Source organism: Giraffa tippelskirchi, chromosome 1 (assembly GCF_054371585.1).
Source record: "Giraffa tippelskirchi isolate mGirTip1 chromosome 1, T2T-mGirTip1v1.2.pri, whole genome shotgun sequence".
NCBI lineage: Eukaryota > Metazoa > Chordata > Mammalia > Artiodactyla > Giraffidae > Giraffa > Giraffa tippelskirchi.
In genome coordinates this window covers 45,577,917-45,595,050 of record NC_137275.1, presented here as the reverse complement: position 1 = coordinate 45,595,050, position 17,134 = coordinate 45,577,917, and the positions used below count along the sequence as shown (strand labels likewise).

General features: G+C 40.6%; 1 protein-coding gene across 8 annotated transcripts; it reads right to left on the bottom strand.

Moving 5' to 3' along the window:
* Positions 1-4,209: 4,209 nt before the first annotated feature.
* On the bottom strand, positions 4,210-15,764 carry OCIAD2 (OCIA domain containing 2). 8 transcript variants are annotated; one of them, XM_081590437.1, is made up of 7 exons: positions 15,581-15,764; positions 13,147-13,274; positions 9,969-10,065; positions 8,271-8,324; positions 7,910-7,957; positions 6,619-6,736; positions 4,210-5,381 (listed from the first exon to the last, which is right to left on the bottom strand). In XM_081590437.1, exons 2-7 carry the CDS (start codon positions 13,210-13,212, stop codon positions 5,300-5,302), a joined length of 465 nt encoding a protein of 154 aa, XP_081446563.1. In that variant the 5' UTR covers positions 13,213-13,274; positions 15,581-15,764; the 3' UTR covers positions 4,210-5,299. The 8 variants fall into 8 exon arrangements, with proteins under 8 accessions (XP_081446563.1, XP_081446572.1, XP_081446541.1 ...); XM_081590446.1 differs by having other exon boundaries at positions 13,147-13,270; XM_081590415.1 differs by having other exon boundaries at positions 15,726-15,764.
* Positions 15,765-17,134: the final 1,370 nt, after the last annotated feature.

The following is a 17,134-nucleotide window of genomic DNA, read 5'->3' as shown; positions in this document are numbered from 1 at the left end:
CTTGATATTTCTTCCCTCACCATCATTAATTTCTACCTCCCAGGTTCCTTCTCTTGTCACCTCCCCATTTCCATCCTCATTCTTGCCCCAGCCACTTCTAGAGATGAGAGAATCTAATAAAGTATTTTATAATACAAATTTTTCAAGACAGTCCTCCAGTCAACAAAGATTTTTTAGACAATTACCAGGAATATTACACAATAATAAAGCAAAGGGCCAAATTGGTTTTCAGTGCAGGTGACACAAAACTTTAATCACAAATTTTGGATTGAAAAGGACAGATAGTTGAGTCTGAAAATAGCTCCATGAAATTGAAAAGAGAGAAGTATATAATGAGTTATACTGAAGTTCGGAATGACCAGCTGCGTAAGCATAAAATAGTCAGATGAGACTTGAAGGCAGATCATATGAAAAAGCCTAGCATGGGCCAAAGGCGTGACACAATCATACAGGTTTGGGCTACAGCAGTAGTTAGTTGTTATTGTCAGAGCTAACATCCATTTGTTACCGAATTAGGTCATAAGAATCCCACTTGGTCTCTAGCCCAGCAGAGGCCCTTGCCTCAGTGAGGCACGTTCTTTTTCCACTGGGGTTCATGCAGTCAAAAATGAGTTCAAAGCTGAGATTGAAGCTTTATTCAATGGCTAGAGAATGGAGACATGGGAACTTAGTTCATAAATCAACTTCTTACGTAGGGGATGATTGAGGCAAGATTTTAGGGAAAGTTTAATGAGGAGGAGGCATATGCATTGCTTTTCTGAAAAGAGGCAGAGTTCTTCCTGGTGCCACCTCTTTTTTTGCCCCTGTGTGGTCCTCTGGCATCTGGGTCAGAAGCAAGTTGAACCACCATGGTGCAGAAGGGCGGTGATCTTACCCTGATTGGTTGGTGGTGAGGTAATAAGGAGTTGACATCATCAATCTTCTGGTTCCAACAGTTTGAGGTCTATGTGTTTTGTGGGCAGCATACAGTTAACTTCTCCCACATGGTAGGAGTTTTAGTATCTGCAAAACAGCCCAAAGGACATGACTCAGAGTATTAGCTACAGACTTTGACGAGGAACTAAAAGTCCTTGACTTTAATGGCACAACTATTATTTCGTGTGTGCGCAAGTGAAGAATATGCTAGTGTATAATATGCCAATGGTCCAGCTTCACACAACTACACATTCTGGTGCCAGACTTTGAAGCCTCTGGATTAATCACTGAAATCTCTACAACTCTAAATGTCTATGAAATCAGATTTTATAGTTTGGATTTGAGTGCAGAATTCCAAAGTGAAAATGTTTTCTGTTGATTAGCAAATTGCATTGTTGAATAGTAAGAAAATTACCTACATGACATTTTCATTACTTAATTAAGTCATTCCAGATAAGTATCATTACTATCACAATGTTAAAAGAAAATAGGAAAATCATTCTGATAGCATAGGAAGAGAAAATCTTTGCTTAAATGAGAATTTAGAAAACACATTAGCATTGTATACAGTATATCATTATATATAGTTATAGGTAGATAACATACAATATATATTGAAAATTCTGGAAATTATCATCTACTTTGGTAAATGAATTAGACATAGATCTCCTTGCAGTCCAAGAGACTCTCAAGAGTCTTCTCCAACACCACAGTTCAAAACCATCAATTCTTTGGCACTCAGATTTCTGCATAGTCCAACTCTCACATCCATACATGACTACTGGAAAAACCATAGCTTTGACTAGACGGACCTTCGTCAGCAAAGTAATGTCTCTTCTTTTTAATAAGCTGTCTAGGTTGGTCATAACTTTCCTTTCAAGGAGAAAGTGTCTTTTAATTTCATGGCTGCAGTAACAATTTGCAGTGATTTTGGAGCCCCCTAAAATAAAGTCATCCACTGTTTCTCCATCTATTTGCCATGAAGTGATGGGACCAGATGCCATGATCTTAGTTTTCTGAACGTTGAGCTTTAAGCCAACTTTTTCACTCTCCTCTTTCACTTTCATCAAGAGGCTCTTTAGTTCTTCTTCACTTTCTGCCATAAGGGTGGTGTCATCTGCATATCTGAGGTTATTGATATTTCTCCCAGCAATCTTGATTCCAGCTTGTGCTTCATCCAGCCCAGCGTTTCTCATGATGTACTCTGCATATAAGTTAAATAAGCAGGGTGACAATATACAGCCTTGATGTACTCCTTTCCCGATTTGGAACCAGTATGTTGTTCCATGTCCAGTTCTAACTGTTGCTTCCTGACCTGCATAAGATTTCTCAGGAGACAGGTCAGGTGGTCTGGTATTTCCATCTCTTTAAGGATTTTCCACAGTTTGTTGTGATCCACACAGTCAAAGGCTTTGGCATAGTCAATAAAGCAGAAATAGATGTTTTTCTGGAACTCTTTTGCTTTTTTGATGATCCAGCAGATGTTGACAATTTGATCTCTGGTTCCTCTACCTTTTCTAAAACCAGCTTGAACACCTGGAATTTCATGGTTAATGTACTGTTGAAGCCTGGCTTGGAGAATTTTGAGCATTACTTTACTAGCGTATGAGATGAGTGCAATTGTGTGGTAGTTTGAGCATTCTTTGGCATTGCTTTTCTTTGGGATTGAAATGAAAACTGACCTTTTCCAGTCCTGTGGCCACTGCTGAGTTTTCCAAATTTGCTGGCATATTGAGTGCAGCACTTTCACAGCATCTCTTTTAGGATTTGAGATAGCTCAACTAGAATTCCATCACCTCCACTAGCTTTGTTTGTAGTGATGCTTCCTAAGGCCCACTTGACTTAGCATTCCAGAATGTCTGGCTCTAGGTGAGTGATCACACCATCATGATTATCTGTGTTGTGGAGATCTTTTTTGTACAGTTCTTCTGTGTATTCTTGCCACTGCTTCTTAATATCTCCTGCTTCTGTTATGTCCATACCATTTCTGTCCTTTATTGTGCCTATCTTTGCGTGAAATATTCCCCTGGTATCTCTAATTTTCTTGAAGAGATCTCTAGTCTTTCCCATTGTATTGTTTTCCTCTATTTCTTTGCAGTATCTAAACATTACATTTTAAATTCCAAAAACCAAATGTGAGAATTTTCTATTTTCTTCACTCTTGAACATCAGTCCAATAAGGAATAAGGAAAGTTTTGCCAAGGAATTTGGTTAGACATCCAATGTTTACCATGTAGTCTCTTCAGTTCTTTCTTTTATGCAAGTTTATGTACAATTTTATCTTGTTCTTTGCCAAGGTTTTTTTTCTTTTAATCACAAAACTGCTGCTTCTAAAAACTTATGACCACCTTGGTGGTGAGTGTTAATAACTGCTAAATGCTAACAGACAAATCCTGTTCCTTTAACATCTCTTCCTGCAAAAACAGAGCCACCCTGAGACACCTGTTTCCTAATAAACACAACAGGTAATGCAACAAAATATTCAAGATTTCTTGGCTGACCTTCGAGGTTTTTTTCCCTGATTTTCTTTCACACTAAGATCGCTGTGATAAACTGTTTCAATAAGAAACTTATCCACTTAGGAAAATCAGAGAGCCCAGACCATAAACCCAATTGGAATCAGAAAGACTATGAAGATGTCAGCAATAAGCATAATGTTCCCTTTCAACAATAATAGATTCATCCTTCCCCTCTACCCCAAGATGGGTTTTCACATTGACTTTGTTGCGCTTAACAATGTGAAAATACTCTGATCCCTGGGAATTCATTTTCTGGAACAGAAAATAAATGTGCCCAATTCTGAATTTCTGCCAACAGCTGAGATAACACAGAGTCACCAGTTGCTAGTTGTCAGAACCAGGAGTTAAACTGTACCCAAGAACCTAGGATACTGGCTCTACATTCTGATTTACACAAAAAAGAATTTTATCGACAGGAAAAAAACCCCAGGATATGTAATATAAAAGTGTGTGGGTGTTAGTTGCTCAGTTGTGTCTGACTCTTCATAACCCCGTGGACTGTAGCCCAACAGTCTCCTCTGCCCATGGGATTCTCCAGGCAAGAAAACTGGAGTGGGTTGCCATCTCCTTCTGCAGGGGATCTTCCCTACCCCAGGACCAAACCCAAGTCTCCTGCATTGCAGGCAGATTCTTTACTATATGAGCCATAAGAGAAGTCCACAATATAAAAAGAGACATGGTCAAAATCACTCCATTTCATACACTTGATATCCATGTAAAAATAAAAACTTCTAAATATTTTTGATGTAGAAAATAAATATATATCAAGCATGAATTTTTTTCTCTTTGAATTTTTTTACTTTTAAGCATTAACTTTCAATGAGGTTTTCCTTTTTACCTCCATGATACAGTTTTCAAGACGAATTAAGTAAAACATAAAGTGTACATATACACACCCTCATTAAATGAATGGTGACACATATATAAAGCACTTTCCTGAGAAAGTACAAAGATGCAGAAGTTTTCATGTAGGGCTCAGACAACCTAACAAAGACAAAAGGTCCCCAGTGGAAGAGTTTGTCTTCATGAAAAAAAACCTGGCATGAGAACAGGAATGCAACTCTTGGGGTTGGATTGGCTCCCTCTGAGCTCCCTTAAAACCCCGAAGTTTATCAGTCTTTGAATTAATTCTTCCAGTGATTCTTCCCAGAAATATGCAAACTGTTCCAGAGGGACATTTGGAGAAGTTGTGTTTATTCTTTTAAGCCACCAGCAGCATATAAAAGAGCCCCAGTTCTCGAGAACTGACCACGAGCTAAGCAAGTAACCTAAAACAACCAGCTTTTCCAAAACTTCACCATACCGGGCAGACATAAAATCACTAAGGTCACTAAAAGGACAGCTGATTTATATTGTGATGCTTTCAAATGAAATATTTTTCATTAAGTTAAAAAAGCTTGGCTCCTACATTTTAGAAACCACTTCCCACAGACACAGTCTTTCTTGTATTTCTGTATTTCTATCTCCATACACATTGGTTTTCTTTGGGCATGATTTCCCAAGTTTCTCAGAATTCATTCCTGTTCTCTATCAGAGATCTTAAAACCCCGAACAAAAGCAAGAGTGAAATAGGGGTGAATGGGGGTGAATCAGAGAAGACTTCAAATTCTTTCATTTAGCTGTAAGGAAATAAGAGTGCAATGCAATGTTATTTGGTGTATGAATGCTCCCAACGTGTTCTTCAACAGCAGAAAATATGGAATGCTCAATTCAATTGAGAATTAACAGGAAAGCATTTCAATAGAGCAAGAGAATCACAATGTTGCTGTTCCACAATAAGTAAGTTATTTTAAAGTACACTTGACATTTTAAAGGTGTACAAATTCAGATGCTTTTAGAAACTTCAGTGCCCACAGACACAGAGTTTAGGAAGTTGAAGGCTGTGAACTTCTCTCCTGACTTAATCCATGCTTTGTTTTGCATTCCTCACAGGTAAGCAGGCAGTGCCTAAAACAGAAGCAAAAATGTTGGTTTGTACTTTGACACTGGAAGCTCTAGTTGGAACACAACGTTATTTAGAGATTTAAAAAAAAATTTAATTGATATATAGCTCATTTACAATGTTGGGTTAGTTTCTACTGTATGCAAAGTGATTCAGTTCTCCATATACATATGTTTATATATATATTATTTTCTATTATGGTTTATTACAGGATATTGAATATAGTTCCCTGGGTTATACAGTAAGACCTTGTTGTTTATCTATTTTATATATAGTAGTTGTGCATCTGTTAATCCAAAACTCCCAATTTATTCTCACCCCCTTTCCCCTTTGGTAACTATAAGATTGTTTTCTATGTTTTGAGTCTGTTTCTGTTTTGTAAATAAATTCATTTACATCATATTTTAGATTATTTAGAAGTATTTTCTAAGCTAAAGTTTTCAAGCTTGTTTTTTCTCAGGAATAATCGGAGTTGTTTCTTGGTTTCAGACTCCTGGAATTTCATCCATTAGAAGGCCAATAATGATCTTCCTGTCCAATGTTGTTGTCAGTATGTTGTGCTGCCTTTCAACAAGTATGGGGTGTTCAGAGTAAGGTGTCCCCAACAGCAGTCCTATAGTACCATGGTAGAAATAGCTATCATTCACTGAGCACTCACTGAGTGTCATAAGCAATCATTTCTATTCCTTATAACATCCCCTAAAAAAATTCTGATCGCCATTTTATACAGATGAGAAAACTGAAGATTTGAGAGTTTAAGAAACATGTCCAAGGTCACACAACTTAGTAAGTAAACAGTTAGAACTGCTTTTGAACCCAGCGACTGTAACAGCAGAGGTAATGCGTCTAACTCCAGAGTCCTACTGCTTGTATCCCTCATGAGCATCACAACTTATATTAATAGTAAAGGCTCTGAGAAGTCCTGCAATTGAGAGTCCTGGTTAAACTTGTGTAATCTTGTGACGGTAGAAGCTGTGTCGGCTGATCAAGGCATTCGTTAGACACTTGTACAATGCCTTGAACATAGTAGGTACTTAATAAATGTTTGCTGAGCAAAGAAAATAGGTTACTCAGTTAAATCATAATTATTAATGAAGTTGAATAGCAACAACCCAAACTTTGAATTTTTTTCAACATATCAATGTTAAAAACTATTTTAATATTACAAATAGTTGAATGACCTTTCACTTACTTTTTAATAGTTACCTTTATTAAAATCCCTTAACCAAACAGAGTACAAACCTGTTATGCCCTGGACCGAAACCAGCTCCACGCAGCTGACCTTCAAAGGAATGGAATTTACTTTGGCACACTCCTATATACGATGCTTTTCCAAGGCCAAATCCTAAGATACCAGCAACTGTAAAAGCAGGTTAGGAAAGATAAACAATTGAAATATTTGAAATATTTGGAATCTCCTCCATTGTCTGCTAGAACTTTATTAACAGCAATAATTCTTATATCAAAAGTACCTTACTAAATCAATGAACAAAAACTCTGGGAATGAAGCTCTCTATTAAAGAGCAGGATTGGGAACTAGAGACTTTTTGATCTCCTCAGTTTTGAACTGGAGGTAGGAGGGCCAAGTTACAGCAAGCCAAGGGGATGCTCTGACATGGCAGCCAGAAGGTGGCCCAACTGGCAGACAAGTTTGTGAAGTCACCCAGGAAGGGAGAGGTGGGACTTGAGTTGTGGCTTTGGGTAGCCTCCAAATCACTAGGTAGGAGACCCCTTAATTCTCTGTATGGATGGAGTATGGGGAGCCACATTATCTTGCAGGCAGGGGAGGGAGATCATGAGGCAGGACCATGGAAGACATTTCTAACCTGCTATTCCTGCCGGGAATGAGGTTTTGGATGGTACACCAGAATGCACCTTCTGTGGACATAAAAGGTCTCTGCATAACCAATGCAAGAAGGTAAAAGCCTAAGTGTATGGTAAATGTATATTAGAAAATGGGCTTCCCTGGTGGTTCAGCGGTAAAGAATCTGCCTGCCGATGCAGGAGACTCAGGTTCAATCCCTGAGTTATGAAGATCCCCTGGAGGAGGAAATGGCAACCCACTCCAGTATTCTTGCCTGGAGAATCCCATGGACAGATGAGCCTGGTGGACTATAGTCCATGGAGTCGCAAAAAAGTCAGACATGATTTAGCAACTAAACAATGTTATCAGAAAGCCCTGATTTAAAAAAAACTATTCATTTATCATGTCTATTATAGAAACTATCTGGAAAAGATTGGCCAAAATAAAAAATGAAAATCCCTTGTGGAGCTATTGTTCAGAGGCTCTGCTTGCAATGTCCTCTTGTGTCTCCTGCCAGGCCCTCCTAGGCCACGCTTTAGAGGACTAAGGTGAAGTCCTTACTGCTCAGTTTTCTGTCAGAAATTGTCGAATGAACTAAAAAACTGCAATGTGGCAAAAAATGGAGACTAGTGTTTCAGAGAGGTTGACCTGGACATTCCTATCTCCAGTTACTATAAACATTTCCTTTTTATAAAAATGAACCTTTGTTTTTTAACTTCTATGACTTACGTGCAACTTTAGGCAATGAACCAAATCTTGGATTCGCTGCTAAATAACCTGGGAAGTAATGTATAAAGACATTATTATTTCATTTTATAACATTTAAATTCATTAAGGATAAAGAAGTCTTAATTTCACCTGCAAATTTAATTTCCCTTTGCCATGTAACCTAACACAGTCACTCATTCCAGGGACTAGGATATCTATGGGAAAGAAGTATGGGGACATAGACTAGAAACAGTCTAAAGCCTGCATAAATAAATCCTTCAACCAAAACAGAAATGCCAAGTATTGTACCAAAACCTGCCAGGAGGACCACAGAAAACCGGATTCTCTTAAGTTAAAACATTTACCAAATACCGACTCTTACCATGATGGACCAGCCCTTGGGTGACAAGCATGCTTACAAGAGAAAAAGGCAGAGCTGTAAAACAAAAAAGCCCTTCAGTATTGGTATTTTGAAATCTAGCACCTCCCCTAGAAGTCAGGGAGAATTACTCTGCTTTTTTCTTCTTACTTTGGCAGTGAGATCTTAGTCATTTGTTATCTTACTTATTTGACAAATATTAAGCACTACATGGAAAATTTTCTTGGGGTCTGCCCCAGGCACTCAACCTAATGCACAGCATTAACATAACAAAATCTAGACTCCCTGCGATTCCATCTCCAACACCCGTCATGCATCGACTCTCATCACTACATACAACACAGGCATCTTCGTGTGTGTGTGCACTGAGCTGGGGAATTCGGGAGTTGCTGTTAGCTGTATATTTGGAAAATTTCAATCCTGCATAAAAGTTAAAAAAAAAAAAGACAATAAACTGCACAACCTGTTTAGGATAGTGCCCTGCTGTTGTCTTTTAAAGCCATTTTGTTGCACGATTTGGATATATTTTCTGAAAATTACTACATTTGCAGTAAACGTGGGCAATGTTTAGAGATGATTTTTAAAAACAGGCATGTTAGTCTGGCAAAAGGAGTTTCTAGTCAAAATGTGTCAAATCACTTCCCAAAGCAGGGAGAAGTGAAATATATATATATATATATATTATATAATTGATAATATATATTAACGTATATATTAGGGTTATTATATAATATATATGTTGTTATATATATATACTATTTGATTTGGCTTAGTTGCTAGCTCTTCCTAGTAACCAAGACAAATCAAATAGCAACCAGCTTTTCCACTCAGATCTATCTACCTAATGGTAGGCAAATGGGTCATACTGTAATGTTAAACCACTAGGGGCTTAATTCAATTACTTACTCATGGGTTATCAGAAAATCATTTCTAGCAGCATAATCAATAATTAGTACTTGATAGCAAATATCAACTTCTAAGCAGTGTTATTTCCAAAATAACTGATACTGGATTTGAATGATTTAAGAAATCAAAATGAGTATTTTAAAGTAAAATTATCTCTATGCCAGCAATATTGGGACTATATCTACAGGCTCTAGTATGACATTTTCAAATGACAAGTCATTTTTAAAATTAGATGGGACTTTAATGTACTGCCTGAATTCACACCCTTGTCTTATATAAAGCAGGTCCAGAAAGAGAAAGAGACTTGGCAGAAAAGGTTATTTCAAGACACTGTAAGGGAAGTATTAACAGAATGCTCCCACTCTTCACTCATTCCACAAATATTTAACTGGTTCACATATTTTTATATGTGAAGCACTGCACTTGGCTCTGGGAGGGAGCAATGAACCTGAACTTGATGATGGTTAGAGTCCAGTGGAATTGTGGAAGGTCAACTCTTTCAAGAAACTCTAAGTTAACACTCTTGGTTCACTTTCTAGGTCACATGAAGGAAAGTGTTAGGGGTGAATCTCTTTTTGCTAAGGAGGGTAAACAGCTCCTAAATCAGATATTGCCCCTGCCCTTAAAAAGGTCTCAATATGGATTTAAATTCCAAACAGCCTCAGATACCAATGTTCTTCCTGGAATTATGCAAAGTTCCTGCTCAAAAAAAAAAAAATCGTTACCATAATTCTAATGTTATATTAGGCAGCAAATACAGTGTTAACAACGATTAAGAGGGGTGCGATTGATTACCTCTCTTCCAGAAACTTTCTTCTTGACATTCCCGGATAATCTTTGAAATCTCTGATCTGTGGATGTGCAGTTTTGATTTTGGACAAAACAGCAGACTCTGCAAGGGAAGTTACACGATGAGTTGACTGAAATCATCAGAAAAGCATCTGTTCTATTTTCCCTCGAGGAGGGCAAGGAGGTCTTTTCCTTCTGGTCTCACAGCGTGTGTGCCTTAGATCCCGGCTGCCAGCACTGAGCAATGGCTGGTTTCAGCCAGTGCTTTGCAGATGTAAGCACTGGGTGGACTTGAGCAAGAAAAGAATGTTTTTGAGAAGCAAACAGTGATTCACGGTCTAGCGAGCATGAAGCAGATATCTGGCCAGAATGCATTACCGCTGCGGCCACATTTTCTTTTTTAAATATTTATTTAACTAGGCTGTACCAGTTCTTACTTGTGGCATGTAGTCTCTAGTTCCCTGACCAGGGACTGAACCCTGGCCCTCTGCATTGGAAGCTCAGAGTCTTAGCCATTGGACCACCAGGGAAGTCCCCACATTTTTTTCTTACTTCTAGCCTCTGCATGCAGTCACTTCCCCTGCAATGCTCCTCACTCCCTGGGTTGTAATCTTTTGTTGTTCATGACTCATTAATTTTTTATTGTGGTAAAATACCCATAATGGTTACCATTTTAACCATTTTACTTAAAATTTTTTTCATCCTCTGGTATACTTTGTTTTTTAAAAACTTCTATATTGAAGTATAGTTGGTTTACAAAAATGTGTTTAACCATTTTAAAGTATACATTAAATGGCATTAAGTTATATCTATAATATTGTGCACCCATATCTATCTAGTTCCAGAACTTTTACATCACCCTCAAAGGAAATTCCACACCCATCCAGGAGTCTCTCCTCATTCCCTAATCACCTAGCAATCATTAACCTGCCTTTTGGATCTGCCTATTTTGGATATTTTGTACAAACAATATCATACAGCATGTGACCCTGTGTGGCTAGCTTCTTTTCCTTTGTGTAATGTTTCAAAGTTTCATCCACGTTGTAACATGTATCTGTATTTCATTTCTTTTTATGGTTCAGTAATGTTCCAGTGTATGCACATAACACATTCTGTTTATCCATTCATCCACTGATGGATATCTGGACTGTTTCCACTGTTGGGCTATTGTGAATAATGCTGCTGTGAACACTCTTGTACAAGTTTTTGTTTTCAGCTCTGCTGGGCCATGTTGTAACTCTGTATTTAATTTATTGGGGAACTGCCAAACTGTTTTCCACAGGAGCTGCACCATTTTCTAATCCCACCAACAATGTGTCAGGTTTTTGGCTTTTCTATATCCTTGTCAACACTTGTTATTTTCTGTTTTCTTTCTTTCCTTTCCTTTTTTTTGTTGACTGCACCATGCAATTTGTGGGATCTTAGTTCCCCTACCAGGGGTTGAACCTGAGTATTTCTTTTTTAAAATTAGCACATTAAATGCTTTAAATATAAATTATTTAGTTTATTTAAACTAAAAAACTAAATTGTTTCTGTTTTTGATTGTGGTCATTCTAGTGGTTGTGAAATGGTGGTTGTGATTTGCATTTTCCTAATGACTAATGACATTAAGCATTTTTTCATCTGATTTTTGGCCATGTGTGTATCTTCTTTGGAGAAATACCTATGCAAGCCCTTTGCTCATTTTTTAATTAGGTTGTCTTTCTGCTGTTGAGTTGTAAGAGCTCTTTATATATTATGGATACTAAACCCTTATCAGATATATAGTTCACAAATAATTTTTCCCATTCTGTGGGTGATTCATTTGTTTTTTAGAAACAAACCTTATTGAAATTTTTCCTTAAATCACACTTATATTTCCTTGTTTGTGAATTACTTATGTAGGTCCTTCGCCCTTTATCTCTTGGAATTTTAGTGATTTTCTTGTTGAGGTGCAGCTCTATGGCTTTTGAAGTTCACCTGTTGATTTTGCAAATGTTCTTTTTGGGCTTTCTGTAGTAGATGTCAGTGTGAATGGTGATTACCATTTCTCAAACACTTGCCCCTGGGCCAGGCACTGTGCCAAGCACTTTACATGCATGATGGTGAGGTAGAGGGACCCTGTGGTGCCGATGCCTTCAGAGCTCTACCTACCACCCAAGCAGGCAACTCCTCTCTTCTTCCTCTACAGGTCCTCACAGCGCAGCACGCAGAAGCAGTGGTCAGGGTGAGCCACAGCAACCAGAGAAGGAGCTGCTCTTATGCTCCACTTACGTTAGCTCAGCAAACACTCCTCCTTACCCCAGTGTAAATATTTCTTCTTTGTTCTAGCTGTGGCTGTAGCAGAAATAAGAATCTCTCTCCTTCCCCTGCCCTAAACACACACACATGCAGGGTCAGGGAACTCGACTATCACAGCTGCTCTGAGTCCTGCAGTCAAGATTGAAGTACCAGCAGAGAGTGTCCCCAGGGAGCGCTGGTGAGCCTTTCCTGTAGAGTCATAAATGTTTTATGGCTCTCCATTTCACAGAGGCAACTTGGGTGTCTAAATTCTTTTCCTTGTGACATGATATCATTTGTCTATTTGCCTCTCCTAAACTTTGCTCTTCAATATAATCTCCATAACCCATTTTTAGCTTGAAAAGTTGACCCCAGAACACATGAACGCTATTTACCCATCACAATACCTTCTCTTTTCTCGATTAATGTGTCCCCGAGACACACAATCTTCATTCTCAACAAAGCTGAAAAACTGTGCCCCAGTTAACACTTGGGTTCTCAATCTAATGACTAATTTAGTAGTTAAGGGCTCTGCCATCTCGAACAATAACAACTGTCAGCAGCATGTCCTTAGTATGATTAGCCTTGGTAACAGAAATGTAAAAAACATGTATCATGTAGCATTCTGTTAGATTCAATAGTTTTGCTCTGCTAAAGGAAATCTCTTCAGTAACCAACAACCTATAGAAGAGTTAGTTAAATTGAATTCTAAACAGGGAAGAGTAAAGAAAGGATTTTGTAAATAAAAGTCTCCTTTTCAAGACAGCCAGAAACACACTTTCTTTCTCCATTCTATTTTCCTTGAGCCTGTCCTACAATGTGCCAGGCAGAGAAAAGTAAGACAATTAATCAAGGATGAGGTTTAAGGGGAAGTCCTGTATGATATTCCTATTCAGATGGTAGACTTCAAATTATAAATACATACCTGCTTGCTTGGTGGTGGCAAATGGGGACCTTTTTCTTGGTTTTCATGTGTGGACACTGAAGCCATGATGACCTTGTCTTTGCTTCTCTTCCAGTTGAGTGGACTCAGCTTCCTTGTTGACCCGCTATCTAAGGAAAGGAGAAGAGAGTCACCGTGCAATGACTGAACATTTATGTCAACCATAAAAACACCCTTAGGATCAACTCCCCTATTTGGAAAACTTACTTTCATTTTGTCATTAATCTTAACTTCCAACCACCTGCAAACTCACTTTCTAATGCTCTTTCCCCAGCAATACACACACACACACACACACACACATTAACAGACTGATGGTGACAGATCAGAGGTGGAGTGGAGTGAGATGTCAAAGAAGGCACAGTGAGATGTTTTACAACCTACTGTGTTAGTCACTTGGTCGTGTCTGATTCTTTGTGACCCCATGGACTGTGTAGCCCGCCAGGCTCCTTTTCTGTCCAGGGAATTCTCCAAGCAAGAATACTGGAGTGGGTAGCCATTCCGTTCTTTAGAGGATCTTCCCAACCCAGGGATCCAACCCAGGTCTCCCATGTTGCAGGCAGATTCCTTACCATCTGAGCCACCAGGGAAGCCCTTAAGACTTACAAACTACCCTGAAAAAATTTAAATTCATTACAAGGTCATTAGCTTACACAAGTATTTACTGAGTGTCTATTATGTGGCAGACCAAAGGATACAAAAGAAGACAAATCAGTACTAAAGTAACTCACAGTCTACAGGGAAGACAGGCAGTTATACAACATGTAGAAGTCCTAGAGGTAGGCACAGGGTGCTGAGGAAGGAGAGGAAGGAAGGCCTGTTCTCTCTGGTCAGGTCTGAAGACACCAAAGACTAAGACTCTTGAGCTTTCAAGACGGCCTGTGGAGAGTGGATGGACTCCAGGGGCAAGGAGACCAGATTGGAAAGTGCTATCACAGTCTAGGGAATGAAGTGAAGAGGCCTGAACCAAGACCCTTGTGGGAAGGCTAGAGATGATAATTTTGCATCTGAAAATGTTGGATTTGGGTGCCTGGGGGGAGCATACATTGGAATTAGCCATTAGGGATTAGAATATTTGAGGATTTGGGTCTAGAGTTACAGATTAAGAGTAGGCTGGAAAGATCAGTTTAGAAGTTGCCATCTAGGAGATGACAGGCAAAGTAGGAGACAGGAATAAAATTGTGTAAGACTAGTACTGGAGAATGTGAATATCGACGCCAAGGGAATACCAACAGGAGGAAAAACAACAACAACAGGCCAAGGAGAAGACTGAGAAAGAAGAGCTGATACAAAGAGGAAAGTGAGGAAGAAATGAATCATCAGTATCACGTGGCTCAGAAAAGTGTTTGGCAACAATGGGCATAGTCCAGGTGGACCATGAACCCTACCCAACCTCCTGCCCCGTCAACGGGCCACTGTCCTCTGCAGGTCCGGACTCCATGACAACCACTGACTTCCATGCGAAATGAACATATTTTTATACACAATTCAGTTTCCTGCTAAGCTGCCAGGAATAAGGGGATCCGTACTTGACCAAGTTTCACTTTCGGTGCTTGATGTTATTGTAGAGGGAGTATGATGCCCTAGGGTGGAAAGTCTTGGAATCAGGAAGACCTGAGTTCAGATCCTGACTACTTGTTAGCCTGGCTTTGGGTTAAGTAACTTGAAGCGTCTGTGCTGCAGCTTCTCAACCGCCAAGTGCGGGTGATGGACCTTGAGGGGCTAGTACAAGGGTGAGGGGTGAGGTCCACAAGTCAGCAGCTCCACACCCAGCACACAGTGAGTGTGTGAGCAGTAAAGGGCAGCTGTCAGAACTCTGAGCACCCTATTTCTTGAGGACTTGCAGGAAGTCTTTGCTGACATAAGGCCAAATTAGATTATCTTTGCCTAGTTAGGCCATTGCCTCAAATCCGGAAGCAAAAACACTACAACTGGGCTTTGGTGGTCAAGTCCCCTCACACCCACTTAGTCTTCAGTCCACATCTAAGCTGGGTTTCTCAGGGTCTTGCCTTAAGGTGCAGCCCCCACCCTATGACCAGATCTAGTTTGGGGTCCCTCTGCTTCTTTAGTTGTTGGGGGTGGGGTGGCAGAAGTCCTGACAGGTGGGCAGTGGGAGGGAGGCGATCGGCAGGATAGGGGGATGAGGGAGTGTGATCGGACACAGCCAGGGCGGGTCCCTGCACTTTCAGGGCAGGGAGTTGCTGGGGGTGGGGGGGAGGACGGGATCAGCTTGCAGGAAATTGCTGCCATCCGGGGTCGCATCCGGAGCCGGGCCAGAGGGGTGGGGGTGTAAGGGGCGATTCTAGGCTAAGTACCACCGTCCTGAGGACCCCAGAAGTCATGTGGTCAAAGAAGGCTACCCTCTCTCGCTATCGCACCCGCTGTCACCTGCCCCCACCTCCCCAAGAGGACACACCCGCGGGGCTGAGGATCGCTCGCAGGCCGCGTCTCCCTCGCGCGCCCAGCCAAGCTCTTCACCCTGTGCGGCCGTGGCTGCAGCTCCGATGCTCCGGCTTCCCCGGTGCCCGCGCCCGCCCCTGGCAACCCCCCGGAGCTCTTACCGTGGTCCCCTGGCAGCGCTCGCTTCCAGGACCTCGCCTGTGCTCTGGGGCCTCCCTCCGCCTCTTTCTTCCTCTCGCTCCGCCCCCGCGGCGCCCCGCCCCTCGCTTCCTCGCGTGAGTCATTCAACAAGTGCACCCCATCCCCCGCCTCGCAGTCCCTTTCTCTGTTGGTGGCCTCACACCCACACACAACTGCCCCGGCTGAAACCCGGCTCCTGTTGGAATCTCCGACTCCGCCCCCAAGTCTTGTCCAGACACCCGGTAGATTCTACTGAATACTTCCTCGATTGCCTTTCAAATAACTCCTTTCCTCCCAACAAAAACCAGCGACAGCCATTTATTGAACACCCTCCTTGGACCGGGCGGCGACTTCCACTTACCTGCAGGCTTGTCTTGTCTTTTCTTTTTTTGCAGTGTAATTTACATAACATTATATTAATTTTAGGAGCACAACATAATAATTCAATATTTGTGTACGCTGCAAAATGATCAGGCAGTAAATCTAGTTAACATCCCTCACTATTTGTAGTTACCAAAAAAAGTTACCCCACCCCTCCACTTGGATGAGGATTTTTAAAATCTACTCTTTTAGCAACTTTCAAATGTGCAATATATACATACATATATATATATATATATAGTATTATTAACTATAGTTGCCATGCTGTGCATTACATCCCCATGACTTATTCTATAACTGGAATTTTCCACCTTTGACGCCCTTCATCCATTTTGCCTATCCCTATGCAATCTTTTCTACACCTCTTTAGGGTGAATACTGTTATCTGCATTTTTAGACCAGGCAACAGGTTTTGCAAGGCCACACTGGTTGTTTAGTCTCTCAGTGATGTCTGACTCTTTGCCACCCATGCACTGAAGCACACCAGGCTTCCTTGTCCTTCACCATCTCCCAGAGCTTGCTCAAACTCGTGTCCATTGAGTTGGTGATGCCATCCAACCATCTCATCCTCTGTTGTCCCCTTCTCCTCCTGCCTTCAATCTTTCCCAGCATCAGGGGCTTTTCCAATGAGTTGGCTCTTCGTATCAGGTGGCCAAAGTATTGGAGTTTCAGCTTCAGCATCAGTCCTTCCAATGAATATTCAGGACTGATTTCCTTTAGGATGGACTAGTTGGATCTCCTTGCAGTCTAAGGGACTCTGAAGAGTCTCTTCCAACACCACAGTTCAAAAGCATCAATTCTTCGGCACTCAGCTTTCTTTATGGTCCAACTCTCACATCCATACATGACTACTGGAAAAACCATAGCTTTGACCATACAAACCTTTGTCGGTAAAGTATTTAAGTAAAAAGTAAAAGATACCTTTTTACCACCTGTGTCACTCTCCCCAACCTCAGCTACGATTCCTCCCTGGAACATGCCACTGGGACTCAGGGAACGTCTCGAGTTG

What these genes read in the sequence shown, in the direction of transcription:
- OCIAD2 (XM_081590437.1), bottom strand. Translation starts at nt 13,212, where the DNA reads ATGGCTTCAGTGTCCACACATGAAAACCAAGAAAAAGGTCCCCATTTG. An exon ending in CCAAGGGCTGGTCCATCATG is followed by an intron (nt 7,958 to 8,270) that starts GTAAGAGTCGGT and finishes ATTACTTCCCAG; the next exon opens with GTTATTTAGCAGCGAATCCA. An exon ending in TTCATTGCCTAAAGTTGCAC is followed by an intron (nt 6,737 to 7,909) that starts GTAAGTCATAGA and finishes CTGCTTTTACAG; the next exon opens with TTGCTGGTATCTTAGGATTT.